Source organism: Carcharhinus amblyrhynchos, chromosome 3 (genome assembly GCF_965287045.1).
Source record: "Carcharhinus amblyrhynchos chromosome 3, sCarAmb.v2.hapA, whole genome shotgun sequence".
In the NCBI taxonomy this organism is placed as follows: Eukaryota; Metazoa; Chordata; class Chondrichthyes; order Carcharhiniformes; family Carcharhinidae; genus Carcharhinus; species Carcharhinus amblyrhynchos.
Genome location: NC_137326.1, coordinates 92,793,040 through 92,817,720, shown reverse-complemented (window position 1 = coordinate 92,817,720; position 24,681 = coordinate 92,793,040). Strand labels below are relative to the sequence as shown.

The following is a 24,681-nucleotide window of genomic DNA, read 5'->3' as shown; positions in this document are numbered from 1 at the left end:
GAATCATGTGAACCCTAAACGTCAACTCTATTTCTCTCTCCGCAGATGCTGGCAAACCCGGTGACTTGATCCAGCATTTTCTGTGACACCCAGTTCCTGTGCTGTCATTGAGAATGAAGCGCCCCAGATAAAATTCCACCCAAATTTTAAAAAGCTGATAACGTGCAAGAAAGTCAGTCCGACAGGATTGTCAAATTCATTCATAGAATAAGTTGTATATACATGATACATTAATAGTACAGATTTTTCAGTTTTGAGCTAGCAGTTATACAAAATGGAACAGTGCATACTTCAGGAGCTATAGTGCTGATCCACAAATTTTTAAAACTAATCTGTGAAATTGTTATAAAGTTAGTAAGTTTAAAGAGAATCCCACCACAAGTAGTCTCTGAAAAAGAAAACAAACTGTTCAAAATAATTAAAATATTCTAATATCCTTTTTGTGTTTAAACAGTGACTGTTGCTGACATCATACAGATAATGACTTGGACAAGTTATGGAGCAAATGCAAGTGTGAATTGCATTTAGTAATTGAAGGCACTTCAACTCGATGGATCAACTGATATTCATGCAATGGGCAACATCAGTGAATCCCTCATGTGACTCAATCTTACATTAAACAAAAATGCAAGTTCAGCAAATGCAAAGAAAGAAATTCCAAACATCTTAACCTTTGAAACAGTTTGATTTTTTTCCCCCAAGGAAAACAATGTCTTCGTGTAGTGCTCCTCTTTAAACCCAGAAAGATGCATTGACTACAACTGGAATTCTCCAGCTGATGCTGCCAGCGGAATCTTCCGGTCCCACCAATGATGACAGTGGCAAGACCAGAAGATCCCTCTGCCAGCCATTGGCAGGTCACCTCGACCGCAGAGGCGCATGGAAAATCCCATCCCATCACGGAGATTATGCAAGCTGGCAAAAGATAAAATTTGTTATAGACATATTTCAGCAGATTAGAGCTACAGGAAAATTGTGCAGTTTCTGCAATTCTAGATTATACTTAAATTATTCAATGGCCTACAATTTAAAGATAATTTCAAAAATTCTGTACATCCATAGCTCAGGTGGAATTTAGCTTTTTTTCCTACATGATAAATCTTACAATCAGTGCAAGTAAATTGGTAACATAATTAATAAAACAGATCTTCCTTTAAGAAAAATGACATAAGGCCTAGATTTTGTTAATCCATAATGTCATCTGAAAGTAATTGTACTTAACATTAGTTTTTGCCTGAAAACCAGTTTAACAACTGGTTGTCATATGTCAATCTATATGAAAAATTCTTCCTCCACGCCAATTTCATAGGACTGTGGCTGGGCTTCATGTGACTGTTGACAACAATGTGCATGCTTTACCTCAGCATTGGAGATTTGCCATTTTCTGCTTAAAACACTGGTATTCTCCGAACACATTGCACCTTTCAGTCCAGCACTTACTGTTGGTTTTAATGCAAGGCCTGTTGAACTTAAATTTGGAAGACTAGACTTTAAACCTGTTGAAAATGTATCTAAAGAACAGAGGCTATCATCAGAAGATAAGTATGACTTTGTAACTAGGAATCCAGTGTCAACATCTGTTTCTGCATTTTGTAGTCCAGTGTTGGTTTCACATTCAAAGTTCTGGAGCTTTGTAGATGTGTTGTGATAGTACGCAAGATCACAGCGAGATAGTGTTGCTGGACTGCTGCGCTGTGATGAGTAACAGGAGCTGCTTTTGGGTGTGCTGCACAAACTCTCTGAGGCGTTCATTTCAATTCTGTCTAGTGTTCTATGCAAACTGTTTCTCTGTTTTCCTTTTACACACCTTCTCTCTTGTTCATCTTCTGTCAATGTGGAGACCATCTTGATCTTGCCCTGAGGCATTTGGTTGTGGGGCCACTTATCTGAAAGTGCATTTTGATTGCATGGCACTGAACCACATGAGTAATTGCTCAGACCACAATGACCATGCATTTGGGAGGCAGAACAACTTCTGTCCAACTGTTGAATGTTGCCTCTGACCTGTAAGAGGTTTAAAGTCAGATCTTTAAAGAGCATAATGACATTAGTTAACAGTAAGCACTCCAAACTCATTTAATTTTCATTGACCCTCAAGAAGCAATTACATATTTAAGGCATTACTTAAAAGCATTAACTTTAAATACCAATTTTAAATGTATTTGAGTTACTATAAGGGAAAGTTATCTGAGTTGGGTGCTAAACTTGAAGGTACAGAGTATTAAAACAAAACTTATTCTACAAACGGGCTTTAACTGCTGAAAGAACCATAGAATCCCTACTTTATCTTTGGACTGTGGGACAAAACCCACACAGAAAGGGGAGAACATGTAAATTCCACACAGTCACCCAAGAACTGAATAAAACCCAGGCCCTTGGTGCTCTGAGACAGCTGTGCTAACCACTGTGCCAATGCACATTGCAATGCATTACAAGTGCTCCATCCCCTTTTCAATAACTACTTTTGTATTTGATGAAAGAATTTACAATTTTAACTATTTTGAAAAATATTTAACCATCTTATTGCAAAGATTACAAGAAGCTTACATTATGTTGAACACATTTAAGCAAAGAAAAGTTTGAGCAACAAACTCACATTATGCTAATACTGCACTGAGTTTAACAGCAATATTCACTCAGTTGCAGTTTATTCTGAACACTGTGAACCCATATGATCTATATCAAAGCATAAATGCATATTTAAATTATCACAGATTGACAAGACAGATATTGCCAGGGTAACATCTGGACATTGTGAAGCATCTGTAGTGGGCTGACAGGAAATCAATTTTAGACTGCTGACATTGATGGAACTAATGGAGAGAACTGAGAAGAATCTCATGTGAAAGTAAATTGTTAACTTGCATTGAATCTTGATAAGACCACCTTTGTCAGTATTGTGCATTGTTATATTAAAAGAATATAGAGGCCTTGGTGAAAGTCAAAAAATGATTCCTGAACTGGCCAAATAGGCTGAGGTTCTTTTTTCTATAGGAGAGAGGAGTTGGGCGGCCTGATAGAGGTCTTTTACATAATCCAAATGTTTGATAAGGTAGGCATGGAGAAAATATTTCCACTGGTGGGGAAATCCAAACTGGAAACCATAAATATAAAATTGTCACTAATAACCCCAATAGGGAAATTGAGGAGAAATTTCTTTACTCAATAAGGAAGGCAGAATGCACTACCATGAAAATCCATTAAGCAAATAACATAGGCACATATGTAGGATGCAACCAAAGAGTCTATTTGAATAAATGTTGAGAGTTTCTGGCAGTCAGTTTACAATACCTACTTGAAAAAGGATCTTGTTTCTATCATAGTCTTCAGTTTGCCATCTCGTACTGCTGATGGGGATGCATGGATTTGGAAGAAGTGGCACCAGCTCTCCAATCGCATGCACTCTGAACTGAAGCACAGCTGACTCTTTCACATCAACAGGAACGCCAAGTGGCAACTGCTTTAAAGAAAGCTGGATACAGAAAGTCTGGGTCGAGAACACAGTGAAACAGCAGAAATCCATTTTCTGTACAGTTGCTTTCTTCTGCAAAATTAACTCATAGAGTTTGACAGCATCTTCAAAGTTTTCATTGCTACAGCACACGGTAACGCGCAAGATTTCAGTGCCATAATGCACTTGTCTGACAGCCCAAATAGGCATGTTAGCATCCAAGGAATAGAAATCCTGGCAACAAATCATATAAGGCAGAATTTTCCCACCTACGCTTTCACTGTGATGATAATGCCATGGTGGGCCCTGGAAAAAGTCATGAACTTGTAAAATGCGCTCTTCACCAAAGTCTTCATGCAGGAATAGGATAACAGAGAGAGATGGGTAGCCAGAGTTTTTTCTGTGCTGTGTCTCACAGCATTTGATTGGCGTTGCCCGCTCAGAAACATGGAACAACTGGATATCTGGGCTGAGCCAATGCAATAGGCAGTCTAAGGTTTTCTGTAATCCTCGAGATTCACCAGGATTTGCAAGCAGATGCAGAGTCATCTGGAAAGGGTCTTGACTTTCTTCCAGAAGTTCACCTTAAAAATAGAACAAATGATGTTAACGTGGTATACATAGACTTTCAGAAGGCATTCAATGCAGTGCAGACTTGAGAAAAGTTATGGAATAAAGCTCATGGAATAAAAATGACTATTAAAACAGATACAAAATTGACTAAATAGGAAGCAGACAGTAATGGTCAATGGATATTTTTCAGGCTGGAGAAGGTTTATAGTGGTGTTCCTTAGAGGTTGGTATTGGGACCTTTGGTTTTCCTAATGTGTATTAATGATCTTGGTGTGCAGGGGGACAATTTCAAAGTTTGCTGCTGACACAAAACTTGTGTTGAAACTGTGAAGAGAACTTAAGAGCAGAGACAAGTTGGTGGAGTGGGCAGATAGGTGGCAGATGAAGTTCAGTGCAGAAAAATATCAGCTGATGCATTATGGCAGGAAGAATATGGAGACAAAAACAAAATAAGAGGCGAAATTCTTAAAGGGGTGCAGGAGCAGAAGGATCTTCATGTATATGTGCATAGATTATTGAAGATGGCAGAACAGATGAAAAGAGCAGTTAATAGTGCAGGACAAAGGAGGATATGTTGAACTTATTCAAGTCACTAGTTAAACATCAGAAGGAATATTGTGTACAGTCCTGGACACCACACCATGGGAAGGATGCAAATGATTGGAAACAATGCAGAAGAGATTTACAAGAATGGTTTCAGGGATGAAAAACTTCAATTTTGAGGATAGATTGGAGAGGCTGGGACTGTTTTCCACGGAAATAAGATTAAAAGAAGATTTGATACAGATATTCAAAATCAAGAGGCTGGACAGATAGGGAGAAACTCTTCCCACTTGTAAAAAAGTCAAGAACGAGGGGACTCAGAGTCAAAACTATCTGAAAAATTAGCGACGGTGAAGTGAAAAAACACTTTTCACATCAATGGTTCGGATCTGGAGTGCACTGCCTGGAAGTGTGATGGTGACAGGTTCAATCGAGGAATTCGTGAAGATACTAGATGATTACTTGAATAGAAGCAAAGTGTAGTGGTATAGGGGAAAGGCAGAGGAAAGACATTAATCCACAATGCTTTTTTGGAGAACCAGCGCTGACAGAATGGGCCAAATGGCCTCCTCCTGTGCTGCAAAAATTCTGTGATTCTGAATACCAGAACAAAACAAATAATTAATGCCACAAGCATTAAGCAATCACAGTCATTAAGGATGTAAAGTATTTAAAATGCCATACCCTTTAAATAATATTTTCTATAGCGGATTATCTCGAAATTTCAGTACTTCAATACATACTTACATACATTCGGTTAATTAAGGAGAACTAATATGTAAGAGGCAGATTGCACTTGACTAATAAAATTTAATTTTTTGATTAAATGGAGAAGGTTAATGAAGGGAAGACATGGATGTTGTTTTTATGGACTTTTAGTAAAACCTTTGACAAAGTACTGCAAAAGAGGTAGTAATAGAATTGAGGCCATGGAATAGAAGAGCCAGCATCAGCTTGGATAATGATTTAGGACAGAAAACAGTTTTGCTAAGTAGTTGTTTTCAGGCTAGAGGATGGTTGACAGTGGAGTTTCTTAACGGCAGTGTTAGGAGCACTGCTTTGCTGATATAATTGTAATTTATACATGAGGTTTATAAGATTATGCTGTTTTGGGTTTGTCTCCTTACATTGAAGGTAAAATAAAGGGGGTCACAGGATCTGTGCTGAAGTCTTCCAGGATCCAGGAGAGAGTGGCTAGGAGACTGAAAGTCTCAATAATTCACCCTGACAAAATGTAGATGGAAGCTCGCACTGGATTGTAAAGACCAAATTCGTCAAGAGTGAAAAGCACAGCTGTTACTTGTGAGAATCTCCTGTAGGACCATCACTGTCAAGGACAGCTCTGGAGTTAGAAGTTAACAGGTTGGGAAATAAAAAAGAATAGAAGTAAATAGTCAGGATTGAAGTATCATTTCAAACTGATTCTGGGAGAATCAGCATAATGTATACAATATAGCTGCTTTTTGGTTGTGCTAAAAATAATAAGGTGGTGTTCCACTCCTACAAAGTCAATTTTGCCTATAAAGTCAATTTTGGCCAAAGTCAACAAAGTCACAATTGTTTAGTTAAGTGTTTTTAGTCTTTTGTTATAATAAATTAATTAAAACATGAAATTCTGTGTCATTCTTTCAGGGCATTTGTTTTCCCCTTCAAAGTTACCAGTCTCTACAAAGACTGTAAAGATGCCAAAATCTGCTGATGGTTAAAGCTTGGTGGTGTGGCTGACAGTGAGGATGATTCCAACTGACAAACTGGGCACAGGTAAGTTAGCAGAACCGGCCAACTAACGGTAGATGGAATTTAATAAGTGCAAGGCGATGAACTTTGGCAGAAGGAATAAACAGAGGCAGTATAGACTAAATGGCATAGATTTACAAGTGTATGAGGACAGAGGGATGAGATATTCATGTGCAAACATCTTTGAAGGCGGCAGGACATTTTGAGAGATTAGTTAGCAAATCAAATGGGATCTTGGGCTTCATAAATAGTGGCACTGAACACAAAAGTGGAAAAGTTATGCTGAATCTTTATAAAGCTCTAGTTAGGCCACAACTAAAATACTGTATCAGTTCTGGTTACTGCAATTTAATTTGGGTACGGGTGTCCTCGAGATGGCGCAGAGGTGATTTACTAGCATGGTTCAGGGAATAGAGGGAGTTTAGCTAAAAGGTTAGGTTGAAGGAACTGGCATTGCTCTCCTTAGACCAAAAGAAGATTGAGGTGAAATGTAGTAGAAGTGCTCAAGATTATGAAAAGTTTGCATAAGGTGGGGAAATAAAAGTGGTTTCTATTAACTGACTGTTCAAAGACCAGGGGAGACAGATATAAAGTTTTTGGCAAGATATACAGGAGGGATGTGAGGAGGAACTTTCTTTTATATACAAATGCTAATGAACTGGAATTTTCTGCCTTTAGGGGTGATAAAACAAAGACGATTAAGGATTTCAAAACAAGGTGGGCACTGGGTGAAATAAACTTAGCGGTTAAAATAGAAGAATGGAACTAATTGGGTTGCTCGACATGGATTCAATGGGCTGCATGGTCTTCTTTTGTGCTTTAATGGCTCTATGACATTATAATTGTAATAGAGATTGAAATGCCAAGAAAAGTATTACAAGGTCTGTATGGAAGGCATATCAACACAAGAAAGTCTTTGGAAAATTTGTCAGAACCGAACTGAAATGGCTGATTTGAACAAAGCTACGGATAAGGAGCAAGAAAGTTGAACATTCGTTTTTTCAGATATTGTGATGGGAATTTTGCTCTGGGCAACAGTAAAGGCACAAGTTAAAGGAGCTTTTTTTTTAAAAAAATGTATGCATATTGGAACACCTTAAATACCCACAAGAGAGCCAAAACCAAAGGAAACGTCCCTAAAGCCATGTTGTATTGAAATCACTTTCATCAAGGTTAAGGCGAGATTTGGCTGCATAAAGGAAAATATATCACTTGCTTAAAAAACCTTGAAGAAAATGGAACAACATATTTCAAAGACACATTAGGTAATTCATCCAAAGGAAGGTCAAAACATTTCAACTTCCATGATTTGTATCATCAAATCAACATTACTGCCTCAGAACACCTCCCAGCTGGTTACCCTCAATGTAAATATTATCTTATATACACTTACATTTAACTCCAGAATTACAATACTGTGAAGTATTTTGAGATTTTAAAGTCTCTTTATTTATTCATCACACGTAGGCTTACATTAACACTGCAATGAAGTTAATGTGAAAATTCCCTAGTTGCACTCTCCGGTGCCTGTTCGGGTACACGGAGGGAGAATTTATCATGACCAATGCACCTAACCAGAATGTCTTTTGGGCTGCGGGAGGAAACCCACACAGATACGGGGAGAACTTGCAAACTCCACAAAGTGACCCAAGCCAGGAATTGAATCCGGATTTCTGGTGCTGCGAGGCAGCAATACTAACCACTGTTCCACCGTGCAACCCTATTTCCCTTGAATCTTTTCACAAGCAAGGTTTAGTTAAAAAAGTAGACTGTTATCGTATACAAAACTTTAAGTATGTCTACTCGCACTAATTTCAACTCTGCAGTGTTTTTGTAAATGTGAAGTATACTGGGGGTGGGGGTGTGGGGGGGGAAGGTAGGAGGAGGAGGAGGAGGAGGAGGAGGAGGAGGAGGAGGAGGAGGAGGAGGAGGAGGAGGAGGAGGAGGAGGAGACAAAAATGTTTGTTGGATTTCATTGACTTTCAACAGAAGGTCATTTTGACTGTGCCTAGCAGGACATTGTCCGCATTTCAAAATATGTACCTTATGAGTAGGGAAATCTGTTAGTGCAGGGCTAATCTGGAGGCAATTACGCTTCAGAGCTAAAAGTCTGAATTTGTTTATGTAGAAGTTCAATTTTAAAATTAGACTGTCAAAAGTAATAAATATTTGAGTCCATCTTTTGGACAATCATTGTTATATACACATAATGGATTCCATAAGTTAACTTTCCCTCTGTAAAACAGTTGCGCAAATAATCAAGCAAAATCTGCCTGAATAAATCAGATTTGGAATAAGATATTTGTACACAGTGGGTTTGCACATGACCTGGGAAGAGTTGCAGGGGTGATACAGGAAAGAAAGAAGCTTTTTGTTGAAGTCTGTAAAATTCTAGAAAAATTGTTTATGAAACCGAGTCCCAAGTTTTGCGAAGAAAATATTAGATTCTGCAGAGTGTAAGGTAACACAAACTAGAACTGTACACTGATAAATGGATTGTTCAATAAATTTACTCTATTTCAAATGTAATTAATATGAAATGTTACAAACAATTTAATGTTTTCTCCTAGCATAATGCAAAAAAAGCTTCCTAGATTATGATCTCTATGTGACTAACAAAAGTGTACCTCTGCTTTGCAATTAGGAAACAGCTCTGAAGAATAAATCCAAATTAGTCACATGGTATAATCACTGCACTATTAATGAAGTACATTTGCTAAGCTATTACACGGACAGGAGTTTTTGGATGTGGGAAGCTGGCAGAGAATGCATCCTGGCTGATACCAGTTACCATCCCAGCATTTAAAACTTCATGAAGCCTTAACTAAATGGAGAAGGGACAGTCCCACACCTTAGGTTAAGGAGTGCTACAAATCTGACACGATGGCACAGTGGTTAGCACTGCTGCTTCACAGCGCCAGGGATCCGGGTGCTATTCCGGCATCAGGCGGCTGTGCAGAGTTTGCACATTGTCCCCTCTGGCTGCATGGCTTTCCTCTGGTTGCTCTGACTTCCTCCCACAGTCCAAAGATGTGGGGTTAAGCGGATTGGCTGCAAAGTTGTCCCTTAGTGTCAGGGGGATTAGCAGGGTAATTACCTGTGGTTATGTGGATAGAGTCTGGGTGGGATTTGAGCAGTGGCCACTGCTGGGACTACAGACTGTCCCCGAAGAAGAGGCCAGACTTCATGATAAAGTCTGGGGTATCCGCAGGGCCAGGTTTGAGAGGCCGGGGGAAGGAGTTAAAGAGGGAGTATGGCCCTTGTGCCTGTAATGTGCACCAGAAGCCCCCTAAAGTATCTCTTCACCATATGCCTGACACCAGCTCGCCCATTAAAAGCCCTTGAGCTAGTTACCTGGCATTGGTGCATCTTACTGTGGGTAAAATAGTGCCAGGGCCCATTAATTGTGTGGGTACTAAAGGGACCCATGGACCTAAGGACAGGCTGCCAGATGCTGCCATCATTCTCCATAAAATAGGGGAAGAGTTCGAGACAGGTGGGTAGGTGGTGCACTGTTTTGTATGAGCACCACCCCCCCAAACACACAATTCAAACCCACTGGCAGAGTACCATAAAATCCCAGCCCATCTCTCTGATGGAGAAATTACTTTTGCAGTGGAAAAATTATTGCACGGGTTTAAAAAGTTTTCCTGTAATCCAATTTACAACTACACAAGAAAAGGATATTTATTAATTAGCTGAATGTAAAATGGCAAGAGAGCATGCTCACGAGAGTATAAAGCAGTATGATAGCAGTGGGTCCCCAGAGTATCCACCTTAGAGAATGGTCTGTGCATGGAGCAGGAGAAATATTGCAAACTGACATCAGGACATGGAGGGAGGAATAAATTTGACTTACCTACAACTTAAACTCAATCAAGAAAGCTGTTAAATAGTTTAAAACTACATTAAATAGTATAATTTAAATAATTACACAAATAAAACAATGTTAGTAGAGGAATGAGACACTAACAGCATCACAATGTCTGAAGTAATGGTTTACATCTCAAGGAACTTCAGTTGAATTATTGGACTGGAGTCTGTTGTACAGATATTGTGGACATCAGATGAGAAGGAGAGTTACCTAAACAGAGATCCAGGAGCAGTCCCACACCTTAGGTTAAGCAGTGCTACAGGTCTGGCATGTTAGCACAGTGGTTAGCACTGCTGTCTCAAAGCGCCAGGGACTCGGGTTCAATTCTGACTTTGAGTGTCTGTCTATGCGGAGTTTGCACATTCTCCCTCGTCTGCATGAGTTTCCTCTGGATGCTCCGGTTTTCTCACAAAGGTGTACAGGTTAAGAGGACTGACCATGCTAAATTGCCCCATAGTGTCAGGAGTATTAGCGGGGTAAGTATGTGGGGTTACGGGGATAGAGCCTGGCTGCGATTGTCATCAGTGCAGGCTTGATGGACCAAATGGCCTCTTTCTGCACTGTAAGGATTTTATGAAATGAACATCTATTAGTGGTCAGGACCAGGAGGGTGAGGCTGAGAGTCAGGTGAGTAAGGGGTCCCGGGGTACAATATTGGAGGATCCCCAGACTTCATATTTAGGGGATTTTCACAGTAAATTAATTGCAATGTCAATGTAAACCTACTTGTGACACTAATAAATAAACTTAGCCAACAGGTTGTGGTTCCTGCTGCCTGTGTGAATATAGGTGCAGTCTGCAGGGTGGGTAAGAACCATGGCACAGTGGTACTCGAGATCATTCAAGTAAAGAGCATGCAAAAGAACGTGATCATGTTAGAGGGCAGTATTAGTCAGAGGAATGGCATTGCAGTCTCAGAAGAAACCAGTACCATTTTGAGATTAAAATCCAAAATCTTAGTTCTTTACCAACCAAATGAAGCCACAAAGTTCCATAGTTTAAAATAGAAATTTTATTATACAAGAATTAAACTAGAGCAAATATTAAATACCATCTTTGCTAACCTCCTATACTCTAACATCTACGATCAACACTAAATATAATAATCATACAATTTGCCTATTAATTTAAAGTTACACATTCAACTGCAGATACCAACAAGCCAGATCTTACAAGTTGGCTCAGCACTCCACACAGCATGTAGGTCATAAAACACAAAGTTTTTCAAACCTCTGCCTTCCTGATGAGGAGTTCCAGTTCCTCCCCTTCAGGACATAACCTGATCACCAGCAACGTACCACTGACTGACTTCCATGGGCGTGGTCTTTGCCACAAATAGCACTTGGCCGCAGAATTTCCTCAACTTGATCTGAATGGTGTAGATCAGGCTTGTCCAACGTGTGGCCCGAAGGCCAAATGATGTGCGCAAAGCGTATGTCAGCCTATGAGGCCCCCCCAGAGCCAGTTTTCAAAATGCCAAACAGTTTGAATGGAACAAACTGCATGGAGCCTCCAATTGTAGAAAGTCTGTTCCTCATGCTTGCTGCTGACAGAGACTCACTAGTGAGCCTGTGTGGAATAGGGAGAGGAGAGGGAGGAGTACTCCACGTAAACATGCTCATAAGTTTGGCCAAGTCCAGGTCCAGGCAGCAGGGGTCAAGGGAGTTGTCCAACCCAACTGTCTGCCTCTACCACAGCTACATTCATAGTTGGATGGCCTTGGAGATGGAGCATTTGGTGTCCACCAGTACTCTTCAGGCCTTCTGTGACTGGTGAGTACTGTAAGGGCTGGGCTGCATCATCAGCCCCAGGAATTAAATTTTAATTTACTAAGTTAAGTTTCTTTTTGACGTTTGTTTTAGTTATAGCTTGTCCCACTAGGGGCTGCCACTGCCCCTCTCATTTGTTTAATTCACTGATTTTTGGTATTACTGGGGCAGGTAGACAGATTTCAGAATGTTGTGGAATCTCTTCCAGTCTTTTGAGGTCTGTACATGACCGAAGGTCATCTGCTTTCCGATTCAAACAAGTGATTTGCATCTTTCTAAGCTTGCACCGGACAATCCTGCAGATGTTACAGTAAGCATCATGCTTGGATAGTTATGACTTGTCATTGAGGTTTATAACCGCAGAGGTGATGCACGTGCTCCAGTACTTTGCATTGTTTTTGTCGAGCCACTCTTGATGCTCGTGAGAAATTAGGCCTCAAGCAATGGCATACACACCGTCCCTGAAGGTCACCCAGTCATTCTCAATGCAGTAAGCATCCATTTTCACTGTACACAGGCAACTGTAGATTCTAAGAGAGATTCTTTCATGACTTCCTGAGCCTTGAAGCACCTAGACATTTCTGGACTTTGACATATCTGGGGGGTAAACTCTGATGTTTAGCTTTCAAATGTTAAGACAACAGTCAGGGCTGCACATGGCTTTCATTACATACAAAGCCTGCCAATCCAATTGCCTGGAGATGATACAGTCAATCAAGTTCCTATGCATAGAATGGAGATACATCCAAGATGTCTTGTTACGATTAGCAAGGCAAAAAATCCCAGCGATTAAGAGCTCACGCTCAGCACTCACCTGCAGCAGAAAGAGACCACTGCTGTTACAACTGCTAACCCCGTTTTTCCCTCCCGCCCCTCCCCCGGCCAATGATCCCTTCCCATGCCCAATGATCTGCACAAACCGTCACCAAGAATGATCAAAACAAAATACTGCAGATGCTGGAATCTGAGATAGAAAATGCTAGACAATCTCAGCATGCATGTCAGCATCTGTGGAGAGAGAACAGGACCAACATTGAGTCTAGACTCAAAACATTGGCTCTATTTTCTCTCCACGGATGTTGACAGACCTGCTGAGACAGTCCAGCATTTTCTGTTTTGGCCAAAAATGATCAGCTTGTCTGACTTTGGCACAGTAGTAATCAAAGAACGAAGGTTATGACAGAATTTATTCTTGATTTTGTTAGGGTTAGTCATAGAGAATTGCTCGCTTGTTACTGTTCGGGGTAGTTTAAGCACATCAGATAGTCATCAACACCATTGAGCAGACAATTCAATTCACTGACTAGATGGTCATGACAGCAAAGCCTATGCCAGACTTGTACTTTTCTTTTTTGGAGTGTCCATGGAAATGTGTAACCTGCACCAATTTCCTGCAGTTGACCTTCTTCAGGTAGCCTAGTTTCACCGAGGGTGGTGAACTGGACATTGTATCTTGTCAGATCTCTACTGACAAGAGCAGCTCTTTTCTCCGTTCTGCTAACTGTGGTGTTCTCTACGAGGGTGCACAGGTTTTATGCACCAATTGGGACCAGCATTACCTTAACTTTTGTATTCAAAATTATATAGGTAGAGTTAGAAAAGTAGTTCTGTTGGGAGAGAGGACATTCATGCACATAATCTCACAGCTAATAACCTCCAGATAGTTACTAGAGATAAGCAGCAAGAGGTGGGAACAGTAGAGCCTCTCACCCTTCACCTCCAGGGCATTACCCACAGCAAGAGTTCAGGAGAGGTAAGTGGGAGACTTGGGGAGCAGGAGGTTTGACGAGAGGAGGTCAGCAAGTGGGAAATAGCAGTGACTGGGTCATGTAGCCCTGCAACAGGCCAGCATGAAATAATGTTATAATAAAATTTGCGACACCGAACAAGAATACAGGCTCCATTAAATAATTAATGTTAAAGAGAAATATTTTGGCCCTGGAGGGAGTGCAGAGGAGGTTTACTAGGCTGATACCGGAGTTGAGGGGATTGAGCTATGAGGAGAGGCTGAATAAACTAGGCTTGTACTCGTTAGAGTTTAGAAGAATGAGGGGAGATCTCATTGAGACGTATAAGATGATGAATGGGATGGATAGGATAGAGGTGGAGAGACTCTTCCCGCTCAAAAAAGACAGTAGGACTAGGGGGCACAGCCTCAAGATAAAGGGGAGGCGGTTTAGAACGGAGTTGAGGAGGAACTTCTTCACTCAAAGGGTGGTGAATCTCTGGAATTCTCTGCCCGTTGAAGTGGTGGAGGCTGCCTCGCTAAATATTTTTAAGAAGCGGGTTGATGGGTTTTTGATAAGAGAGGGGATTAAGGGTTATGGGGAGAGGGCCGGAAAGTGGAACTGAGCCACGACAGATCAGCCATGATCTTGTTGAATGGCGGGGCAGGCTCGAAGGGCTGGATGGCCTACTCCTGCTCCTATTTCTTATGTTCTTATGTAAAAACATAAAATGGGGACTTACTGTTCAGTTTGACAAAGTTAAACTCAGCAGCAGAAAGCAGTGGTGAGAGCAATTTATAATGTGGGGCAGAGAATAAATCAGGAAATTCGAAATGTAATAGGGATAATACAATAATCATGGGGGATATTAATTATTATATAAAGAGGAAGAAACAGATTTGCAGTAATAATATGGAGGGTGAGTTTATGGAACGCCTTCATGATGGTTTTACAGATCATTATAGCAAGGAATCAGCCAAGCAACCAGCTATTTTAAAACTATTAATGTTCTAAGAGAAGAGTTAATCAGTGACCTTGTAATAAAAGGAGCCCCTGGAGAAGAACGACGTTAAAGGTGAGACTTCATTGAGTTTGAAAATAACTTAGTTGAATTTGAAATTGAGCTTTTATATCTCAATAAAGCAAACTACAGGGGGGTGGGGGCGGTGGTGATGGTTGTGGGGCAGCACAGGGGGAGGTGGGAAGAGTTGGCTAATATAGTTTGCTAAAATAAAATAACTTTTAAAGAATTCATTTATAATTCACAACAAATACACTCCCATGAAAAATATAAAACTTTGGGGAAAATGGTCCAATCTCAGCTAACAAATAAAGTTACAAATAATATGAAAGGAAGAGGTGGTTTATAATGTTATCAAGAAGAGTAGTAAGCCTAAGGGAGTGGAAGAATTTTAGAATTCAGTACGGACAATAAAAGAAATTCAAGAGGAGAAATGAGAATGAGAGTAATCTAGCACGAGACATAAAAACAGCTTATAAAACCTCTACATATCGGCAAAATAAATGTTTCCTAAGAGGTAGAAACACAAGAAATTAAAATGAAACACAAGGAAATGACAGACACAAAACAAATACTTCATGTCTGCCTACACAGCAAAAGACACAAAAAGTTCAGGAAATTATCAAGAAACCAAGGATCTGGCAAATATGGGAACTTAAAAAAAATTAGTAATGAAACAATACTGGAGAAATTGATGGGAGCAAAAGTTGACAAATCCCTTGGACCAGGTCCACCTCCCCCCCTGCCCCCCAAACACCAATCACAGCATGTTTCACACCATTGGAGGCACCCTGCCATTGGCTGGTTGCAGGATCTACCGGTCCAACCGATGTCAACTTTGTTTTCCACCGCTCCCACCCTCCGCCACCAGAAGCCAGCCGCAGTGACTCACCATCAGTGGGACCAGAACATCCTGCTGGCAGAAAGGGAAGGAAAACTTCAGCCTTGGATTTTAAAAATGGTGGCTACAGAGATGGGAGAGACACTGATATGACTCAGGAGTGGTCCCAGCAAATTTGAAGGTACCTTACTATCCACAAAATGAAAGAGGGAAAAAACAGGGAACTAAAGGCCAGTCAACTTGTCAGTGTAAGGAAAATGTTAGAATCTACTTAAAGGGGAGGGCACTTAAATTATAATACAATTGGGCAGAGTCAACACAGCTTTATGAAATGGAGATCATGTTTGACAAATCAATTACAAATGTTGCTTTAGCATGTGACTGGCAGGGCAGATAAGGGGGAAACTGTATTTGCATATTGAAAAATGACTTTATACAGCATCGCATATAAAGTTACTGCACAAGATTAGTGTTCGTAAGATAACGTTTGCCAATGTTGTGAATTGGTTAAAAGACAGGAAATAGAAATAAATGGACCAGTTTTGGGTCACCAGGGTGGCATGTAACCATTCAGGACGATAAGGATGGTGTTTGGGCCTCAGCTATAACAGTACATAACAATGACGTCAATGCATGTAATCTAACCAAGTATGACACAATTAGATGCAAATGTAAGGTGCAAGGACGGCAGTGAGATTGCAAAGGGAGACAGACAGCTTCAGTGAGCGAGAGAGAACATGACAAATGGAATATAATGTGGGAAAATGTTAAGCCATCCATGTTGATAGAAAAAACAGAAAAGTGGAATTTTATTTTAAATGGTAAAAGGCATTCAGACAGACCTGGGTGTCCTTGCATATAAAACACTGTTAGCATACAGGTACAGCAGGAAGGCCTTTGGTATTTTAGCTTCCATAAAGGGATTGGTGCACATTAATTATACAGGGCCTCTGTGTGACTGTACATGGAGTAGAGTGTAAAGTTTTGGTCTTTGCCCAATGAAGGATATACATGGCTTAGAGGGAATGCAACGAAGAATCGCTAGATTGAGGGGAATGTTCAATAAAAATATGACCTGTGTTATATTACCTAGGTCAGAATTTTACCAGGCCATGGGGATGAGTCAGATTAGCAGCAGTTTGGTCCTGCTGTTGAAGTATTTTACCAACAGGTCTGGATATGGGCAGCCATTTTATATAATTAGAGATGCCATTGAGCCATTTTGTTTATTATTTACTACTAGTATCAGAAGGAGGCTTACATCAACGCTTCAATGAAGCTACTGTGAAAATCCTGAAGTCACCACACTCAGGTGCCTGTTCGAGTACACAGAGAATTTAGCATGGCCAATGCACATAACCAGCAAGTCTTTCAGACTGTGGGAGGAAACCGCAGCACCCAGAGGTAACTGATACAGACATGGGGAGAACGTGCAGACTCCACACAGCAATGATCCAAGACAGGAATCAAACATGGGTCCCTGGCGCTGTGAGGCATCAGTGCTAACCACTGTGCCACCGTGCTGATAGTGGGGCAAACGCCTGCAAAGTCATGAGACTGCTGCCTAAATGGAGGTAGTTTGGGCTCTGTGGGCAGGGAAGGCAGCCCAGTCCCAGCAACAAACCCAGAGGGGATTGCTCTCCAACTCTCTATCCCAAGAATTTGTTTATACTTATCTCAGAGGCTGCAAGTCTGCTGCATTTTTTTTGTGGCAGCAACCACCTTTTGTGGTGGCACTGCTGAAGCTTCAGAACTGCCAATCCTATGATTGGGCCAGCAGCATCAGGAGGTCACCCACTGTCCTTAAGCAGTCAATTAGGAGGCCACCCATGATAAAATTGTTGAACAAGTCTGACTGCAAGTGCGGGCTCAGGACTTGCTTTTTACCCTAATGTTAAGGGTTCCAAACCCCTTGTAAATTCAGCTCCAGGAGCTTGAAAGAATAAGGGGCAATTACACTGAATTTTATATAATTCTTAAGGAGCTCAAGAAGGATATCAGCCATGATCATCTTGATTAGTGCAGCAGATTGCAAAGAATACTCCTGCTCTTATATTTGCTGCTTATTAAAAATGTACAATTCTATCAAGGCGTTTCCCTTTATTATAAATGGTATTATAAACGGTCACAAATCAAATTATACCCTCCCCATGTCTTGAATAAAAACTGCCTGAAAGTGAACTTTTTTTATGCAGCACATTTCCTCAAGAAACAATTCCCTCTCAAAGGTTTGGCTCTGGCAGCTTTAGACTTGCAAGTAAGGTCAATCATTTCTGAAGTTGGGCCAATACCTTCGCTGCTGCTGAATGCTGATAAGGACTTTACTACGGTTCAAACACAGCAACTATTTCTAATCAGGAAATCCTGCAAATTTGGAAAATAATTCAGGATTTGCTTTTAAAGGAGAAAGAAGAGCTATTTACCGTACAAGTATGAAAGTTGACTAAAACAACCTCCTCCTCAGATGATCTATGTCATTTTTTCCCCTGCTTAGCGCAAGGCTGCTGATCTAATAAAGCAAATAAAACACCAACAAGAAACTTGACTTAATTTTTTTTTTTTTTACACAGACGTTTCTTTGGAATAAGGTAACTTTTCAAATCTTTAAAATCTGAATTCCATGTTTAAATATAAATCCAGTAAACTTTCAAGAATTGTCTGGCTCAGGTTAGACTACTAGATTCCAAATGCAAAATCTGAAAGAGATGAGTGGATCATGACAGATGATCCATTAATCTTCTGTGCATGATTCTGACAGATCAACTACACAATGTTGAGGCCGGTGTCCTTGGTTTCCAGAGGAGAGTGGAGGACAAAAACTTACTCATGTGCATGATGTACTGAGACCAGAACATCTAAAACGAGTTTTCTACCAATAAAAAGGAAGATAAAACCCAGTTCTCGTTGTGCAAGTACATTGAATGAAGCATGTAAAATATTTCCAGCTCTTGCTCTTTGAAGCTTGTTTGGATGATATGCACATTACTTGTTATTAAACAAGGACATATGGCGACAATATCAGTTCTATTATCCAAGTTCTTTATAGAAAATGAGCACACCAATAACACCTGCAATCTACAGAGACCACCCACATTGAATTACAATCTTGCATTCATTTTAGGTTAATTGGTTGTTTGATGAGAGATTCACTTGGCATTGAAATGAATTACATACCCTTGATGCAGGCTTTGCTTGGAGACCGCAAAGCACTGGATATTGCTGGTTTGAGAAAAGAGTAAGGAGACTTGTAATGTTCTCAATTTGTAATGGCATCATAAGCATGTAATTCATTGAATCACATGTGGAAGAGGCCCTTCTGCCGATATAGCCATCCAGGTATTTTTTTTAAAAGATGTGAGGTGATTTGTCTCTACCACTCTCCTAGGCAACACATTGCAGACCGTTACCACACTCTGGCAAAAAGATTTTACATCACATTCCCCCTGGTCCATCTGCCCTTCACCATGAACCTGTCCCCTTGTGGCTGATCCTTCAACCAAGAGGAATAGCTGCTCCTTATCTACTCAGTCCATGTCCCTCAATCTTGTACACCTTGATCAGGTCACCTCGCAGTCCCCAAAATCAACTCAAGCTTATGCAATCTCTCTTCACAGTTTAAATGTTCCATCCTCTGCACCCCCTCCAGTGCAGTCACATCCTTCTTGTAATGTGGTGACCAGAACTGCACTGTACTCTAGCTGTGGCCTCGTCACAGTTCTATACAACTCCAACATGACCTCCCTGTTTTTGTAATCTATGCGTTGATTAATAAAGGCAAGTGTCCCATATGCTTTTTTCACCACCCTAGTAATATTTCCTTCTGCCTTCAGAGATCTGTGGACAGACATGCCAAGGTTCCTCTGCTCCACAGAATTTCCCAGTGCCATGCCATTCATTGAGTATTTCCTTGTCAAATTACTCCTTCCAAAGTGCATCACCTCACATTGTCAAGGGTTAAATTCCATCTGCCACTCATCTGCCCATTTGACTCCCCATCGATTTCTTCTTGTAGCAAGGCACTTAAGCCTCACTGTTAACAACCCAGCCAATCTTTGTGTCATCTGCAAACTTACTAATCATACCACCCCCCCCCCCCAGTTATCTATGTCATTTATATAAATTACAAATAATCAGAGACCCAGCACAGCTCCCTGTGGTATGTCACTGAAGCAACCTTCTGTCATCAACCTGTCTCCCACAACTAAACCAATTTTAAATCCTATTGGAAAAGTCTCCATGGCGCTAGATGCCCATTGGCTGGTGGTGATTTAATTGGAGGATCACCACACCTCAAGCAAGGAGCGAGGTTGAGAAGGCAGGAGCTTAATGAATAACCTCAGCCTACACAGGAATTGAACCTGCACTGCTGACATCACTCTGTATTCTCTAACTAGTTGTTCAGCCAACTGAGCTTGAATATATTTAGAAAATTACTAGTGCCAAAGCTATTCTTATTGAGATTTTGTGGAGGAGAAGGATTAAGGCTTAATATCTCTCGTATGCCTCCCAGAGGTCTTCATAAACTGCAACTGAAAGCGAGACAAATATAGTACACCTCCTATGCAGTGAACTATTGTGCCCTCTCTGTGGCTGTAAAACATTACAGGGCACTGTTTGTGGAAGGGAAAAACTATTCTCCTCATGACCCAGCCAGTATTTATCCCTCAACCAACATCTCAAACAGATAATCTGCGTGTAAATTCATTAATGTGGTAGCATGCTGTGCATGGATTAGTTTCCCTAAATTATAACAGTGACAAATTTCAATAGCTGTAAAGTACTCTGGTTGTTAAGAGGTCACAAAGGGTGCTATGTAAATGCAATGCAATTGTTCAATCTGTGGTGCATTTCTCTTTTAAATTTGAAGATGGACAAATACATCCAATCCAATAAAATTGTTGGTGGGGTACTCCAAGTAGCAACTTCAAATTTTCCATAGACCATATCTGCAGACTAAAGTTGTGCTAGAAGTGACTAAGGTCACAGCTATCATGAACAAAGTTCAACAAATTATATTTCTACAAAACTCAACAGCATGGTTTTGCTGTACGTGAGATCTGTGATGATTCAGTAACTGATCATGTCAATTGTGTCTAGGCTTTTTTTTGCCAAATTCCAATTCTTGCTGCATTGTAAGCTTCTAGAGTCTGCTTTTTTTTATATTATTTAAGCAAGGTAGAAGCTGACAACCTTTTCTCATTGTAAAAACAATTTTAGTGGCTGCAACATATGAATGTATCTTGTGCAATTTTGGCAGGCAAATATATATGGCATTATTTCATCTCACTTGTGCCTCAAAAGACAACAACTTTTTCTCTGATCCCAACATTAATTAAATGATTTTTTCTGGTGTGTGTTGTCAGATGGTGCAGCCAGGATTATAATTAGATGCAGGATGGAAAGAGATTATACATCTACCATCTGTGAAGGTCTGCGTGTGTGTGTCAGCACATAAACTATATGCATCAGTTCAAAGCCACAGAAAGCATGCACAATGAGGTTTTCCTGACAGTCTCACATGAAAAAAGAATAGTTTACTGTACAATATATTCCTAAACTGTGACTTCATGCAAATCACATCTCTCCTTCATGAGGATTAAAAACATGATTAATTGTGTTATCATGTTGCCAAACCATTCCAGACTCAACTTATCACTGCAGTCTTATTCAGAGCCTCAGGCGAATGGTGGTCCTATCAACTTTCCAAAATGGCTCCTAGAGTGTTTTGCTAGTCCAAAGAGGAGATGGGAGCTTAAGCCAGCTTTGAGAAACGATTTGAGTTACCGGCGTCCTACCAACCAGAATGCACTGATCAGAATAACCTCAAATGGATGGGACAAAGTTCTCAGCATTATTACTTTCAAGAGGCCACACGCATAATCTGTGGAAGTTAAGGACTGACTTCTGGTGTATTTCTAACATATTTGACAACATGCCCTCCCCCACCCCTCCCCACCATCGCCACCGCCGAGTCCACCAGGAAATCATATGGAGTCAAGGTCTGATATCTGACAGCAGTTATATACCTTCCTTCAGCAGTTATATACAATCCTCAATGCAATCTGCATTTACACAAACAAGGAGTAGGCCATTCAGCCCCTCATGCCTGCTCCAGCTATTGATAAAATCATGGTTATTCCGATAGTAATCCGAAATCTGCATCCTGCCTTCCCCAATAACCTATCACCATCTTGCTTATCAAGAATCTATCTAGCTCTGACTTAAAATATTTCAAAACTCTGCTTCCACCACCTTTTCAGGAAGAGTTCCAAAGACATACGACCCATAAGAGAAAAAAGGTCTCCTCATCTCTGTTTTCAAAGGGTAACCCCTTATTTTTAAATGGTGACCCATTGTTCTAGATTCTCCCACAGGAGGAAACATTCTCTCCATTTTCACCCTCTCAAGATGCCTGTTTCATCTCTTCCAACCTTTCCTGTACTAGTAAAGTAAACCTTCTCTGAACAGCTTCCAAAGTATTTACATCCTTCCTTAAATAAGCACTGAAACTTCTTCCCTCATTTGGAGCTGGGATTCTCTGGTGCCGCTGGAATGAATGGAGTTTTGGTTGAAATGACAAATTCTTCATTCTCACTTGCAGTGGGGCAGGCACGGATGAGATCGAAGAATCCTGTCCAAGGTGACCAATCCTGACAACAGTACTCCCAATTGTGGCCTCACTTATGCCATGTAAATTGGAGCATAACCTCCTTTTGTATTCAATTCCCCTCATAATAAATAACATTTATTAGCTTTCCTAATTACTTGATGTACTTGCATACCAGCTTTTTGGTATTCCCACCCAAAGAGGTGAGATCCCTCTGCACATCAGGAGCTCTGAAATCTCTCACCATTAGATAGGTTTTTTTTCATTCTTCTCATCAAAATGGACAATTTCACATTTTCCCACACTATATTTCAGTTGCCAGTTCTTTGCTCACTCACTTAACCTATGTATATCTTTTCGTACTTTCCTTATGTCGTCTTCACAACTTATTTTCCTACTTATTATAGAGGTTGGAGAAACTTAGTTTGTTCTCACTAATGACGGAGGTTGACGGGTGACCTGATAGAAGTCTACAAGATTATGAGGGGCATGGACAGAGTGGATAATCAGAAGCTTTTTCCCAGGGTGGAAGAGTCAATTACTAGGAGGATAGGTTTAAAGGAAATGTATGAGGCAAGTTTTTTTTTTACAGAGGGCAGTAGGTGCCTGGAACTCGCTGCTGAGGGAGATGGTGAAAGCAGATACGATAGTGAGTTTTGAGAGGCATCCGAATAAATACATGAATAGGATGGGAATAGAGGGAGGGATATGGTCCCTGGAAGGGTAGGAGGTTTTAGTTCAGTCTGGCAGCATGGTCGGTGCAGACTTTAAGGGCCGAAGGGCCTGTTCTTGTGCTGTAATTTTCTTCATATCAACAAATCTGGCAACCATCTCTTCACCAGAGTCAATTTTATAAATTGTAAACCGTTGAGATCCAAACATTGAACGCTGTGGCACACCATTTGTTACATCTTGCCAATCTGAAAAAGACCCATTTAGAGTTACTCTCTGCTTACTGTTAGCCAGAGAGTTTTCTATCAATGCTAAGATGGTTATCCCCAATAACATAAGCTTTTATTTTCTGCAATCACATTAGATATAGTACTTTCTTAACTGCCTTCTGGAAATCTAAGTCCAGTACATTCACCAATTCCCCATTATCCACAGCACATGTTCCTCTTTCACAAAACCATGTTGATTCTGTTGGATTACCTTGACTTTATCGAAATGCCCTATTCTGTGCATTCTGAAATATCCCCTTAAATGTTTGCTGGAGTATCTCTATTGGCCTTCTCTTTAACCTAATTTGCCAATTCACCATGGTCAGCTCAGCTTTTGTATCCTCCTAATTGCCTTCATTTAAGTTTAAAACAGAGCCTCAGACATAGTGTGCTCTCTTGCAAACTGAATGTAAAATTCAAACACATCATGGTTGCTGCTACCTAGGTGGGCGGGGGCAGAGGACTTCACTTTGAGATCATTAATTACTCCCATTTCATTGCATGAAACCAGGTCTTGTATAGCTCTCTGGTCGGCCCCAGAGCCTGTTCCAAGAAACTATCCTGCAAACTTTAAATTAACTCATCAAGACTACCTTTGCCCATTTGACTTTTCCAGTCTATATGTAGATTAAAATCTTCCATGATTATCACAGTGCTTTTCTGATAAGCTCCAATTATTTCTTCCTTTATGCTCCACCCTGCCACATGGCTACTGTTACAGGGCCATAACACAGCTCCAGCAATGATTTCTTGCCTTTACTGTTTGTCATCTGTACACAAATCATTCCCACATACTGGTTTCCTGAACGTTGGTCATCCTCTCTATTGTACTAATGCCATCATTAGCTAACAGAGCCACCTTCCAATTTTTCCTTGCCTCCTGCCCTTCCTAAATATCCTGTACTTTTTAATATTCAGGGCCCATTCATGTCCTCCTGCAGCCATATCTCCACAACGGCTATTAAATCATATTCACTGTGTGTACTCTCAGTTCATCTGTTTTGTTTTACAAATGTTACATGCATTCAGATACAAAGCTTTCAGTTTTATTATTTTATTATTTTTATAATCTCTAGCCTCATCTTTGATTTACTGTTAGATTAATACTCTCTATCCCTTCCTGTCATGTCTGTTTTTCATTTCCCTTAATAATGCCTTTCTCTTCTGCCTTGTCTTTGCTCTTTGATTTAAAACATCTTCCCATAGTTGATCACTTGTCTTCACTATTTAGTGTAATAATACTCTACTTCCTAGTTAGGCTATTCAAAGAACACCAGTCCCAGCATGATTCTAGTGTAGTCTGCCCAAATGGTACAGTTCCTACTTTCCCCAGAATACACTTCTTTCACACCAGTCTTTGAGTCACGCATTCATCTCTCTAATCTGATTTGTCTGATGCCAATTTGTACGTGGCTTAGATAATAATCCAAAGATTATGATCTTTTTGAGGTCCTGCCTTAATTTGGTGCCATTTTCTCATATGGACTATGCAGGACCTCCTCCTTTCTCTTGCCTGTCGTTCGCACATATACGAACTATGACATCTGGGTCCTATCCCTCCCACTGCAAGTGCCTCTCCAGCCCCGAGCAGATGTCT

General features: G+C 40.5%; 1 protein-coding gene across 1 annotated transcript in view; it reads right to left on the bottom strand.

The window, feature by feature from the left end:
- Window positions 1-214: 214 nt before the first annotated feature.
- fam124b (family with sequence similarity 124B) overlaps window positions 215-24,681 on the bottom strand; it is a 41,186-nt gene continuing 16,719 nt past the window's right edge. Inside the window, exons 3-4 of the mRNA XM_080186402.1 lie at window positions 3,296-4,035; window positions 215-2,004 (exon numbers count right to left, since the gene is read on the bottom strand). Coding sequence (XP_080042528.1) covers window positions 1,273-2,004; window positions 3,296-4,035 — 1,472 coding nt within the window. The 3' untranslated portion in view covers window positions 215-1,272. The remainder of the gene's footprint in view (window positions 2,005-3,295; window positions 4,036-24,681) is intronic.